This window comes from Bombyx mandarina, chromosome 11, assembly GCF_030267445.1.
Source record: "Bombyx mandarina strain Sakado chromosome 11, ASM3026744v2".
NCBI classification, from domain to species: Eukaryota; Metazoa; Arthropoda; class Insecta; order Lepidoptera; family Bombycidae; genus Bombyx; species Bombyx mandarina.
The window spans coordinates 7707439-7722445 of NC_143218.1; the positions used below are offsets into that span (position 1 = coordinate 7707439).

At 37.8% G+C, this 15007-nt stretch overlaps 1 protein-coding gene across 1 annotated transcript in view; it reads left to right on the plus strand.

The window, feature by feature from the left end:
* LOC114242252 (uncharacterized) overlaps positions 1-15007 on the plus strand; it is a 137149-nt gene that overhangs the window by 113050 nt on the left and 9092 nt on the right. The window contains exon 9 of the mRNA XM_028173349.2: positions 13725-13925. Coding sequence (XP_028029150.2) covers positions 13725-13925 — 201 coding nt within the window. The remainder of the gene's footprint in view (positions 1-13724; positions 13926-15007) is intronic.

The window sequence follows — 15007 nt, forward strand, 5'->3', positions numbered from 1 at the left end:
GCTTAGATGGTTGGACGAGCTCACAGCCCACCTGGTGTTAAGTGGTTACTGGAGCCCATAGACATCCACAACGTAAATGCGCCACCCACCTTGAGATACAAGTTCTAAGGTCTCAAGTATAGTTACAACGGCTGCCCCACCCTTCAAACCGAAACGCATTACTGCTTCACGGCAAAAATAGGCAGGGTGGTGGTACCCACCCGCGCGGACTCACAAGAGGTCCTGCCACCAGTAATACTCGTATGACTTAGGACGTGCTGTTTCTAAATATATACTGGACGTTACTTAGCTTGGATATTACAAAATGAATAAGCAAAAACAAAATAACTGACGTTAGGAACGTAAAAGAAGGTTACATATATTTTTCATTTACTATTTTTTTTATTTCGCAATTTAGTGAGCAGAATGTCCGATTTTATGCTGAGTGTTCCACAGAAGCTGCTCAATTAGTCAGTAAGGTACAAACTGGTATTAACCAGCCTCAGTGACGGTGTGATAGAGTAGCTATCAAGCAGTTTGGGTTTCTTGAGAAAGTCTATAAGATTTCTCCAGAGGTTCGGTTTTCCAGAGTCGTAGACATACCTAATTAAAACTACTTTTACAGTTATAATCTCGAGCTTTTATTGTCATTATATCATAATATTTCCGACGATTCCAATACTGTACAGTTTTCGCGGTCGCGAACGACTATGATCTTATTTGTCGATAGTAAATTATTGTAACCACCGTCAGTAAAAATACTTTTTCGTTTCATATCACACATTATGCAGATGTATGTATAAATATTTTAGATTTAAACATATTCATAACTCCATGCTTTGTAAACTAGTATGGTCCTGTCAGCAAGAGAGAAAGATACGGGCAAGAAAAGGGAATCCATAATTTTTTTTTTTTTGAGTAAATGCCTATTTCAACTGATTATTGGCCACAATCTTTAAATAAATGTTTAAAGGTCAATTAAGATAATTTGGAATTAGCTTAATATTATGAAATGCTTTTAATGTATAAATTAACTTACATGATGATAAATGCTTCACGTAACAGAGAAGAAAAAAACGATAGTTTTCCTTGTAACAAAATATATGGTGAGACCAAGTATTAGTATAAGAAAATGACCTTTACTTTGAAAATGTGAAGGAGACGATAATGTGAGGTGTTTAATACCTCATAACGTTCTGTGAGTGCTGTCACAAAGCAAGACAACACACGTAAATGAAATAAAATGTTTAATTTTATCGCCCTTTAAAATAGTGATGTAGATATTATTTACTCATTTGAGATTCTGAGGATGCGAAGAATCCTTGGGTTTCTCTATGTATTCTACCGTCTATGGTAAGAGGCTAGTGGTCTAAATTATACTACATATATCTATATATTAATACGTGAAGCAAAAACTTTGTATCCCTTTTTACGAAAATTGCGCGGACGGAGGAGTATGAAATTTTCCACACTTATAGAGAATATAGAGAAGAAGTGCACAATGCTAATCTTTTTTTAAAATAATGCATAAAAGATACTTTATATCAATAAAGAAAACATTACACACGCTACATACCATGTATTTGACGCATACACGCATGCATACTATTTAATGTCAAACTTTTGTTCTTGACGTCTGTTATCAAATTGAGAATAGATTAAATATTGTTTGTCTTTGTTAAGATTTTTTATAGTATAGTCTTGGCGAAATTTGTGATTATAGAAGTATAAAATACAATCATAATAGTGTACAAACTTATAATTCTAATTAATTATAGTCGAATTTCGACTACTGCGGGACCACTAGTTACCATTACTTCGCTCGTAACCTTATTAGAGTTTTTACGTTTACGAGAGTTTAACAGTTTTATCTGAAGCTACTAACTTCTAATACAGTGGCTTTTCAGTGGTATTTTTTTCCTCTTTTGTTAAAGCACTGTATATGCCTGCAACTAACGCAGTTATCTCTTTAAGGAGTTTAAGGAGGGGTTCCTTATACTATTTCTTTTTACTCTATTCCTGAACCTAAAAAGCAGATTTTATAGTATTGAAGTTTGTCAGCCAAGTTGTCAGTCTATTGATTTTAATAGCTTCGTTGGTGGAGTGGCTAGTGACTCTGACTACTGTACTCAGTACTACGTCTCAATTTCTGTCAAAAATATAGGATGTAATTACGCTATAAAATTGAGACTTCGTCCTAGTGCCTCAAACTGAATGGCGGCTTTCACGTCTTGATGTCCGTGAAGTTTTAACCACTTCAAACTGGGTGAGCCGTAAAGACGTCCACCTATCTAGTGCAGAAAAAAAACGGTAAATGTCCCACTCTTGAATCCCACGATTCGTCTGCGCTACGCACCAAAAACCTCATCATAGATATACAAACATATATGTAGGATTTACATAATATAAAAAAAACACCCGCCTCTAATTATTATTTAAGTTTATTTAATTCGCCAATTAAAAACGATAGTTGAGTACGTTGATCCGTTTTATTTGCAAAGTCATACTCTACTACTACTACTACATAAAATAATTCTGAGTTTCAATCATTATGATGTAGATACTAATCAAATTATTGTCTTACCAACAATTCAATCAGTTCAGCTAATTGAAAATTCATTTCAACATCATTCGCAAAAAGATAAAAACCACAACAGACAAAGGATGTAACTTATTATACTCGTTTAGCGAAATCAAATATTATACGTGTACACTATAGTTATATATATGTATGTATGTATGTATGTATAACATAGGAAGAATAATGTAAACATTTACCTACTTCTGAATCGTGGATCACGTTATGTGAACGTGAACACAGAAATATGTAGAGTGGGGAAAATTATAGCTGCATTGTAAATGTTTTTCTTTTGTGCAAATTTGGGTATAGCGTTTTATTATTAAAATTAAATAAATATATCAAATCTGTGATGACTTATGGACAAGTGCATGTATGTTCATGCACTTGACTTATTAACAAAGGAAAGTACATACAAATTTTTAATTTTTCGGCTTCAGTTTTACGAGCGTCTGTCATTCACAATATAACCTAAAGATAGCTCACTGAAGGTTCACCAAGCTTAGGTTTTCTCAGAGTTATCACGTGCAGATGTCATATACGAGGTCAGAGCACGATAGCGTAAACAGAGAAATTCATTCCTAAATATGTTATTATATAGAGTTATTTTATTGTTGTGTGTATTGTTATTGTTATAACGCCATTGGTCGTGTGACAATATTCTTTGACAAGAACGTTCCAAATTACAATTCGAATATTGAAGGAGCAATCTTGTCAAAGATAAATTCCATTAGTAATTTTCTACCTGTGTACGATACAGTTCTATATTATTAATAAACTACTATTTTACTTTTTGTTGGACTTTTTTTGTAACGATCTATTCTGGAGAACCCTTACGTCATCTTTACAAACTGAAAATTACCTCATCCTAACACATTCACTATGTTATTTTTACAAATACATTCAAGAGGAGATGGATTATTATATTTCATTAAAGACGTAGGTACTTCTGGTCAAACCGTCAACGGACTTAGTTATGAAAAACTTGTTAATGTACTTACTAAAAGTTATAAGCAATGACATTGCAATATCGTCATGATACACCAACGATAGTAAATCATTCGATAAAACATAATGAATGAATAACACACACGCACGTATGCACACACACTAAGGCACAAGGTATGACCGTTTTAATTCACGCAGAACTAATCAACAAGACAAGTCAATGAATCGTTGATTCGTATAGTTCATTGTTTATCGATAACCGCACATCACTATTATTTAATAAACACACAGGTGGCTTTGCAGCGTCGGAATCAGCCTTTGTATATTTTTTGTTTGCACTCTTAGAGTGACTTGATTTACGGCTGTTGCCTTTTTTTGATACCACGACATCAAGTTGAGCACAGCAATTTGTTGCACGTTGGTCTTTCGTGGTCCATCTTGCGTCCATAGAGGCCGCTTTCAGATAACGTCCTTTACACTATATATACCTAGTCAGGTCATAAATTCTGTCACATGTTTAATGTAAAATAATTGAAACAAGTTTATTCATTATGTAACCATTCATATACCAAAATGAACTTAACAAAACATAGATACTTATGACACTAAAGTTTATTCAAAATGACCTCCGTGATTTTGAATACAGGCCTTCAATCTGCGCGGCCAGTCGTCTATCGCAGCACGAACGAGGTCCATGTCAATATCGGCGACTGCCTTAATCAAGGATGTCTTGAGTGACTCCAAATTGGGATGAGGCTTTGAGCACGCTTTTTCCTCCAAGTGTTGCCATATCTTGTAATCTAAAGGATTCAAATTTGGACTGGAGGAGGGCCAGTCTTCGTGCCGGATGAAGTCGATTTCACGCGCCGCCAGCCAGTCTTGTGTACTCTTCGCTCTATGAGCTGGCGCCGAATCTTGTTGGAATACCCAGTGCCTGTTATTGAACATGGTATGAGAAACAGGTTCCACAAGGTTCGTCAGGACTGTATTTTGATACACAACTGCATTCGTTTTTACACCTTTCTCACAAAAATGTACCTCTGTTAAGCCCCAATAAGAAACTCCCAACCATACCATGAGCGAGGATGGAAAATGACCTCGTTGGACACGCGGAATACGGTTGCTCGCTTCTTCACTACTGTGTGCGTACACCTTATCATTTTGTTTGTTGTAGCTCTCTTCTACGGTAAAAATTTTTTCATCCGAAAAAAGAATTTCCCGATATTTTTTTCCCGCGACCACTTCAACAAAGCGCGGCATCTCTTCAGTCTCAGGTCCATTAGACGAGCATTCAAACGATGTCCTGTTTTTCTTCGATATGCCCGAAGCCCTAAGTCTTCATTTAACACCCTTTTCACCGTGGTTCTGCTTAACCCCATCTGAAGGGCCAACAGTTTCTGCTTACGTTTGGGATTTCTTTGAATTCGCGCCTTCACAGCTTTTATCACGGCTGGAGTCCTAACAGACCGAGGGCGACCACTTCTTGACCTGTCATCTACATTAGAGTCTTCATTGTATCGTTTGATGGTACGATAAACGAATCTTTTGGTTATATTCAAATTTTTCAGTATGTTAAAAATTTGAATTGGCGCGTAACCGCAACGATGCAACGCAATGTCTGCAACACGGTCTTCTTTAAGCGTCCACTCCATATTTAAAAATGTGTAAAATTCTAAAAGTATACATTTTTATTTTCATGACCATTCGAAATTCGAATTCAATAAACTTTTTTGTGGCCAGCATTCTAAAAGAAAAGTTTTTACTGTGTGACAATACTTATGACCTGACTAGTTATATTGTCTTATTGTGTGTGTACTCATTTTGGGCAGTGTGTTTACATTGTTAATAGCACGAAGGATTGATGTGTTGAAACCGGTTGCCCGTCGCAAAAGTCAACTAATTAATAATAATAATAATAATAATTAGAAAATTTTAGAGCGTCTCTTTTTTTGGCTGGGTGTTTGAAACGCCTTATCATTCATTACCCCATGTGTTGGACTAAGAAATTGGATAGTTGAACCGATTGTTATAATTCCTCCGTCGGTGTCGCTGGTTCATATAAACGACCGAGCTCCGTGTCGCGATAGAACCCAGAGAAATCGGCTAATGCAAATAACCGAATTATTTGAGACGATCCCATCATCTCGTTTTTACCATCGCACCGCCCGCCACCAGAATAGAGTTCATCCATACTACCTGGAGCACCTGAGTTCATCCACAGTGCGTTTTCAGATATCTTTTTTGCCACGTACCCTCCGGCTTTGGAATGAGCTCCCCTCCACGGTGTTCCCCGAGCGCTATGACATGTCCTTCTTCAAACGAGGCTTGTGGTGGAGACCGGACTTGCGGCGTAGCTACGTGTGTAAATTGTATTCAAACATTTTTGTAGTGAAACTTCTTAAGGCGCGTTGAGAGTAAAATTTAACTCGCGATAGATTCGTTACGTCTAGAGAGATATAATTTAGGAAGAGCGAGAGTGAGAACGTAGACAGAGCATCTCGCGAACCGCTGGACCGTGGAGACAGGGAAATAACAAAGCGAGCTAGGTCGTTTCTCTTATACACAGCATTCCCTATTACAGGGTAAATTTTGTTTAAGGATGAAAAAATCAAGAAAACCACACTACTACACACCGCAAAAGAAGTTTAACTTCTTTCACGTGCATCAATTTGCACGTGGACCATTTTATTATTATACAAATTCCAGTCAAACTGGGCGCTCAAAATAATTACAGTTGAACCTTGTCTCTCTGTGTTTGAAGGCATATTTATCTCAAGCTTTCCTGCTTCTGGAGTCTTCAAATTTAAATGTTGTGAAATTCGTCTGCTCGTTTACTTTCGATTCTACTTTTTTTTCAGTTATTTTAGATGTTTGTATGTATGGAATTATCTTTGGGTCCGATCTAAGCCTCTTGAATAATTAACCTTTTCGCATAAAACGCTACAACACGCAAGGCTTAAAGAAACTAGCGCCAGAAGTCCACAACTGACGTTGCAGGAATGTGCTGGATTCGGGCAGCCGAGGATTGGTCATTGTGGTAAACCCTGAACAAGGCATATTTCGGTAGGTCGTATAAGCATATGATAAGTCCAGCGTACATCCCACCTTGAGACCACAACAACTATAACATGATGTATATTTTGACTCTTCAGAATTAAATAAACTATTCATTTATAAAACTACAATATAAAGCTCGTGATGTTCTTTAAAAATTCATTAAAGTACTCTGCAATCCATAGCGAATAAAATATTCACAAACCTTAGATGTTATAACTCAGCATGTCAGCAGCTTAGAATGAAACAGGGCCTTTTGAATATTTGAATAGGTATGCTGCTTAATCCTGCTCTTTGTTATACACCTATTTACTTCAAGAAATTTATTTATAGTAAAGCAAATTATGTATTACGGTTTGTATATCAAACTTCACTTACTTTGCTTTTCGCAAAAGTTTATATTACATATTTTCCCTATTCGTTGAAACCATTCAAACGCTACATATTTTACACTGATGTTGACGTCAGCAACCTTCAGTGAGAGGTCTAAAGCCGAGATGTTGATTAATTGCGTCAAAGAACTTAAATAATAATATTATTATATTTTTGCATTTATGTTATTGTATGTGTCATCACTGTGGTCCTCCGGTGTGAATTTTCTAAAAGCATTTCACCGTTCATCCGACCTAAAGCAATAAATTACTTAATCTCACTTAAATGAATCATTACTTAATCAATTTGGTAAAGTATTTGCACTACCGCCTTATTCAAGCCACCAAGTATTTGATCAATATATTTCAATCCTCCTCCTCCAATGCAATGTTATTATCAGCAAAGAGGTAATTTATGACAAAGACAACCGATTTAGCCAATATCAAAGCCATCAATAAAATTGTGTACGCTATAACGATCTGGCTAGTTTTAAGATCTGAAAATTATACATATCAAGAAGAGACTGCTTTGATGGTCAAAAGGCTAAAAATAAACGGTAAAATCTTAATCTAAAGGTTTATTTTAGTGTTCAATTTGAATGAATACATTCGACGTTTTGCTTCTAATGACAATCGTTTAGAAACTCGTTTCGATATAAATTGAGGTAATGTCGTTATAAAGTATTTTGTATAAAGTATTTCGCGAATTTCTCGTTACCGTACCATAATGGTTTTATAATATTGTAAATTCTAGATAAACCCTACCTACAGTCTTTTTGTTTTGCAATTTTTACATTTGTTTGATATTAATATAGAGAGCTATGGATGGTGAAGAGAAATTCTTTCGACTTTTTTACCTGAACACCGCTATCAATCTTGATGTATACTATGATTGAAAACTATATCAAGACAGCGCTGTCCATTGTCTTTTAAAAGATAAGACACGGTGTGGTACGGTAGACAAATAATATAGCAATACATAATTAATTAGTGGCAACCATAAAATAATAGTGAATTTTTAAATTTTAACCGGTATGTACCAACGCCCTACTTATGTTGGCGACAAAAGTCCATGTTTCAAGGTGCGTAGCGGCCGGTTACAGTTAAGTCCCTCGTCGTGTTCTGGTCTTTCTTCACTTCTCTCGATCTTACACGGTCTATCGACAGCTACCAACACATACACCCCCACTAGATCACGCAGGCAATATCAATTTAAAAGATTTCATCTTGGCTGTGACTAGAAGTTTGAGGATTTTAAAATCGTGCTATACGGAAAGGTCTCAAAGCAATTGAGCGTTACGTTTCGACGTAGTCAATTTGTCTACCTTCAACCTTTTTAGTTTATTGCATTAGTAGGACAGACAATAAACTCATAGACATCACAACGCGACATCATAGCGCAAGTGAACGCCGCTGTCATCCTTTAGAGAAGTGTACATCTTAAGACCGAAATGCACGAATTCCGTGCTGCAGAAATAAGTAAGTTGTTGGTAGTACTTCTACCAGTAACATTAGGGCAGTAAGTAAGGGGGGCTGGAACATTTGGAATGGAGAAGGTAATTGACTAGTGGACACTTCTATTATAGATGAGTCAAACAAAAGTATATAGCTAGGCCGCCCCTAGAGAAAAGAGGAAGAGGTTTGCATACTTTAGCTTAATAGTTAAAAGTACTTTTGTGGTTTAATCCCGCGTCTGTTTTTCTAGAATAGAACAATATTAAAATGACGACGAATCATTTTATCGTTGGTGACCACGAAAACTGTAAAGCATACGAAACGTCAAAAATAATACATTAAATGAAAATAAAAAAAACCTTACCTTACCCTGTAAACATAATTTTATATCTACGGCTCGTGAATACCTAAGAAAATACTGTAAAAGATGCTCCATTAACCGCTTCGTAACAGAATAACTAATAACCGGTTTATATATGATTATATAGGAGCTTACAATACTTCAAAAAACGGCACTTGAAAGAAGATGTACAAAAAAAAAAATAGCGCACAATTTCGCATCACAACCGCGCATCGTGTTAGTTCATAGGGTCAAGATATGGCCTAGTTTCATTGAGGCGCCTTGAAAAAAGGCGAAGGACCGCTTTCATATTCAAAATAGGTCTCACATTGTGTAAGTTTTCAAAAAGTATTTAGAATTTCACGCAATTTACTGATTTTACGCCAACCCGTCGAGATTCTTTTGTGGTGGCTATTTAACTTTAACAGCGTTTCTTAACGTGAAATAAGTCTGGTTTCGCGTTCATCGTAGCATGCTAAATTTAATTTTGTACATTATTCTCGAGTAATTAAGTGATTTCAGTGAATTTGTTGTTCATTAATTCAAAAGGCAGTTTCCTTGATTGTTTTTGGTCGTTGTTCGTTCACGCTCCGTTATACAGTAACTAAAGAACAGAATGCATTGTAATTTTAAAACAGAAATTATATTTCATAAATATTACAGCGACAGTCTTTTATTATTGAAGCTTTGAGCTGTCTACTTGATTGTTTTTGGTCAGTTCGCAGACACAGTGTCGACGGACTAGACCACGATGCCCACTTGGACGTATCTTTAAGCTATGTTCAATGACCAGGTGTAAATGTCGGTTCTATTTGCGTTGTCCCTCCTCATTACAACGCTACATAGACTGACATATTTACTACCTTTTCAGTATTTAACCAAAGATAACTCTCGTTTCCAGGCATCCATAACGTTGGATCCCTCGTAAGAATTTATTTATTAAAACCCGCCCCTCCGGTCCCAATTCCCAGTTTAATCTTCGCCGTTTCCACTCCTCTTTATTTTAACTTAGAACCCTTTTCTATTTAAATGCCTTAGCTTTTTTAATAAAACATGAAATAAAGTAGATGGCCTGATGGTATTTCTGATGTTATTCAAGAAATTGTTGGATTATTAGGTACAAAGGTGGATTGCAGAGGAATACTTGGACTAGCGTCAATGGTCTTTTTTTTGCTTAGATGTGTGGACGAGCTCACATCCCACCTGGTGTTAAGTGGTTACTGGTGCCCATAGACATCTACAACGTAAATGCGCCACCCACCTTGAGATATGAGTTCTGAGGTCTCAAGTATAGTTGCAACGGCTGCCCCACCCTTCAAACCGAAACGCATTACTGCTTCACGGCAGAAATAGGCAGGGTGGTGGTACCTACCCCCAACACACTCACAACAGGTTCTACCACCGGTAAAACTGTGACCTCATTCTTCATATAGATGTTTTTATTATAAATTTATGTCATTCTAACATGATTTTTTGGAAAATTGAAAAAAAATATATATAGCCTCGAATGCGTGACTTAATGGTTTTGAATACAAAGCGTTTAGTTTATACATAAAATAACAATCGATAATCGACTTCTAAATCCTTTCTAATCCGGTTTTCGTCCTGGTAATATCACAGTCGCGGCCTTGGTGAATATCATTGATTACCTCAGACTTGTCATGGAGAATGGGAAACTGACGGCGCTCGTTAATATAAGATTTCAACTAATGTATTTTGAATACCGTTCTTTACATACTACTTGTGATAGATTCTTAGTTAGAACCTGACAATCCTTAACGATTAAACATACATGTGTATGCATCAGCACATGGCTCAAAGAACGCTTTGGTCACCGCTGTCGTATGGAACTAAATCATTTGTAGCTAAATATTTGTCTAATTGCTTACGCGTTTCTCATTACTCTTTGGTCGATTAACCATCCAGATGTTTCGATACAACGCATAACCAAGCTGTCGCCAGAAGCGCACGCCAAAGTCATAAAACCGAGATACCACTCAGCCAGACACTAAGAAGACTTTAGAAGTCGAGACAAGCTTAACTACCATACACCATTTATGAATATAGAATACAGAACATTCTCGAACAGAACTCATCGACACTACTTAAGATGTGTTCATTCGCAGTGCGTTGGGAAAAATTATGCGTCCCATTTACTTTAAAATGTTTTTTTTTTTTTTTTTTACTTAGGTGGGTGGACGAGCTCACATCCCACCTGGTGTTAAGTGGTTACTGGAGCCCATAGACATTCACAACGTAAATGCGCCACCCACCTTGAGATATAAGTTCTAAGGTCTCAAGTAAGTTACATCTACATGAATATCCCATCATGGTGTTTCCCGACGCATTACTCAAATGGGTTCCGAGGAGAGTCCTCAATCAGCGCCTTGGTAGTATTTGCCATCACCAGACGGGCTGTATGTTCGTCTATCTATCCTCCTCCTTACGTCGATAATCCTCAATGCTGAGGGTCGTGGCATCGTGGCCTCATTATGCTTTCTTGAGAAAATACACATGGTGGGTTCCCGCGTCCTACCGTTTTACCGCGTTTGGAAGAGGTTTATTTCGTCGAGGCCGCTGGAAGCTTATTTGATTCGGGCTAATTAACCGCTGCCAGACGTTAGGCGTTGATTGTAAGGACTTTAAAACAAATGGAACTTGTTAAGTTTTAAGTTGATAGTACTATGAACATTCCCTGGGGCGCCAACAAAAACTGTACTAAGTTTCATAACGGTCTGATAAATGGTTTATGCACGCTTAAAAGTGAAACGCACTACGTGTAATATAATACATACATTGATTTTATTTATATTTATAATTTTTTTATTATCCGTTTATAGCACAACATCATTATTTGAATGACGTCTGTTTTTGGTGCGCCGTGAAATCTCAATCTAGGATGTCATAAATATAGTGTTTCTTGCCCTCACTTTTTACAACATCCTCATTAGGTGGATTATTAAGCGGTTCTAAATTACTAATTTATGCAAATCGTACCGGCGTCTATTGGTCATAAAACGCAACTCTTTTTTTTTTAAATTGTATGTTAGGATTTTCTTTTGCGTATGTATTTACTTTTTTATTTAGTCTTCCTTTTGTCCTTGTCTCATTACGCGAAGGTCGATGCAAAATTTATCTACATCGCTTTACTCTATCCGTCTTTATTTATCCTTTATTTAGCGAATGGTAAACCGTCGACGTCGCCCAAAGCACGTCATTACGGATCCTCCTGATCCATTAACGGTGCTTTTAGGCACCACAAGCACCGGTCACCGTCCTCGTCGAACCCGTCGCTTGCGACGAAGGGCTCGACGAGCGAACTAACCCATAGACACAGCCCACTGAGTTTCTCGCCGGATCTTCTCAGTGGGTCGCGTTTCCGATCCGGTGGTAGATTCTGCGAAGCACTGCTCTTGCTAGGGTCAGTGTTAGCAACTCTCTGGTTGAGCCCCGTGAGCTCACCTAAAAACGTTAAGGCGAAGCTGAAATAGCCTCTCAAGGCTATCAGCATAGGTAAGATTAAAATAAAAATAAAAAAAAAACCTTTATTTAGTAACCAACTTGGATATGTCTTTTATATTTAAAAATTTTAGTACTTATGTCGTTTGCGTTAGCGGATAGGGAATCGCGGGGATCCCGAAAAATATTCGATTAGCGATAAATAAATGAATTCGCGACAAGGTCGCGCTTGAAGACCGTGAAGTGCTTGCCTAAATTAAAAATGTTAATCGCTTTAAATGACTTAGCTTAATCTTGATTACGTTTACATTAGCCAAACGATGTACATACATTATACCTGTTCGCGACTATGATATTATTATGACACCGGTTTTTTTTTTAAATTTAAACGGTAACGTCCTTAGGTAAAAATAGGGTGGCATTTTTGAGGGTCTAAAAACTACCATCGTAGTAATAGTATCTACCTTAGTACCTTCGTTATTTACAATAAAAAATATCTGTATTCAAGCAGTTAAGGTTGGAAATTCAATGTTCCATTTTCAATCAGGATTTTCGCTTGTGTTATCTTGGCCGGAGGGATATTAAAAGATACCCAAGCCCTATTCAAAGAGTCAAGAACTATTCGACCAATTCAGTTTGCGAAATTAACATAACGTGTAATAAAGGTGAAATTATTTCAATTCTGCAATTCACCTACAATTCGACTACCTTGAACCGATAAGTTTGCCACCACGACCCGCGTATTGAGTAATTTTTTTTTCAATTTAATACAATAAAAAATCAATTGTATGCTAATTTTGACCTTTGTGCGTTTCACATACGACTGAGTTTGGTACGTTATTTTTTTGGTAACGGTAATGGTTTTTAAGTAGGCGTATAAGCAATTGCTTGGAGCGCCCATCGAAATTTTTTATTCGTTTATAAATCACGTTTTATTAGTATTGAGTAGACCGGTTGAAATCGTCGTGGCCTAAAGGATAAGACGTCCGGTGCATTCATATCCTTCGATGCACCGGTGTTCGAATCCCGCAGGCGGGTGGGTACCAATTTTTCTAATGAAATACGTTTATTTTTTATTTTTTATTGCCTTTGTAGGCAGACGGGCATACGGCCCACCTGATGGTGAGTGGTTACCGTCGCCCATGGACTTCAGCAATGCCAGTACTTAACAAATGTTGACGATTGACTTCCACGGTTAATGAATAACATCGTGTAATAAAAATCAAACCCGCAAAATTAATTACTGGTGGTAGGACGTCTGGTCTAGTCCCCACGGGTAGGTGCCACCACCCCCCCCCCCCTCCGCCTATCTCTGCCGTGAAGCAGTAATGCGTTTCGGTTTGAAGGGTGGGGCAGCCGCTGTACTGTTAAAACTAAGACCTTAGAACTCATATCTTAAGGTGTGTGGCGGCATTTACGTTGTAGATGTCTATGGGCTCCAGTAACCACTTAACATCAGGTGGGCCGTGAGCTAGTCCATCCAGCCTAAGCAAAAAATAAAAAAGTTCAGTTCTTTGCTAATATAAATTTCCTTTCACAGTGGCACGGCGGGATGACTTGCGAGGCGGCGGCGGCCTCGTCTTCGATGGGCGGCGCCGGGGCCCCATTGCTACCAGACTCGGAGCTGATCAAGCTCTGCCCGATGTGCAGGGTGCCAATAGAGAAAGACGAGGGATGCGCCCAGATGATGTGTAAACGATGCAAGCACGTATTCTGCTGGTACTGCCTCGCTTCCCTCGATGTGAGTATAAGCACACGGATTTTTTTTACTGGCAGTAGGACGAGTAGGTACCACCATCCCGCTTATTTCTGCCGTGAAGCAGAAATGAGTTTCGGTTTGAAGGGTGGCGTTGTAACTCTCTGAGACCTTACAACTCATATCTCACGGTGAGTCGCGGCATTTACGTTGTAGATGTCTATGGGCTCCAGTAACCACTTTACACCAGGTGGGCTATGAGCTCGTCCACAAATCTAAGCAACCGTAACTAAACCGTAACTCCTCCCGAACTTTGCCCGATCTTCGGCTCTCTCTCTCTCTCTCTTTATGTAACCTAATGTCTCAGCTGAAAAACAAATTTTTAAAGCAGACAAAACCGCGAGCTTAATTACATGTTTTCCCGTGAACGAAACCGTGCCGGGGCCGTGGCGTTTTGTAATTAGCCGGCGGGAAACCTGCGCTTTCCTTGAACCTCCACCGTTACTAACGTGCGGCCCGTTTCATTACGGTGCTGCCGAGGCGCCACAGTTCATACCGCAGTGTGCCAATTAAAAGAAATTCACAATGTTCAATGACATTTTGACATACTGTTAAATCAGATAGAGGTGCCGTTATATCAGCATGCGAAGAGAGACTATTCATATTTTTAGGTATAAACTTATAGGGGACAGACATGCAATATAAATGATGGATAGGGTTATGTAATAAATAATAAATATTATTACTGAAGAATTCCTAGCACCTAAATGTTGAAATTGCTTGCAGGCCCCCTATCGTCGGTCAATGTTTCTATGACAAAAAGTTTAGATTCTAGATAATTCGTTAGGTTACATTAGACAAAGTGTAGAGTCAAACATTTTTTTTATCGACTTTTTTCTAGTAAACATTTCCTGAATTCTCTCTCCGATAGTAAGGTAAAAATCTATGATGTCACGCTTCTTGACTAAGTAGCTCTTTGGCCTCTGCATTCAGCCTTTACTTATTTGATTTTGATTGCTGTATCTGCAATAATATCTCAGAAATCTAAAATATTTTAAAATTTGTTCTATGTTTACGTTTATATATTTGAACTGTGCCAACGCGTCAGGCTACACAATGACCCTTTG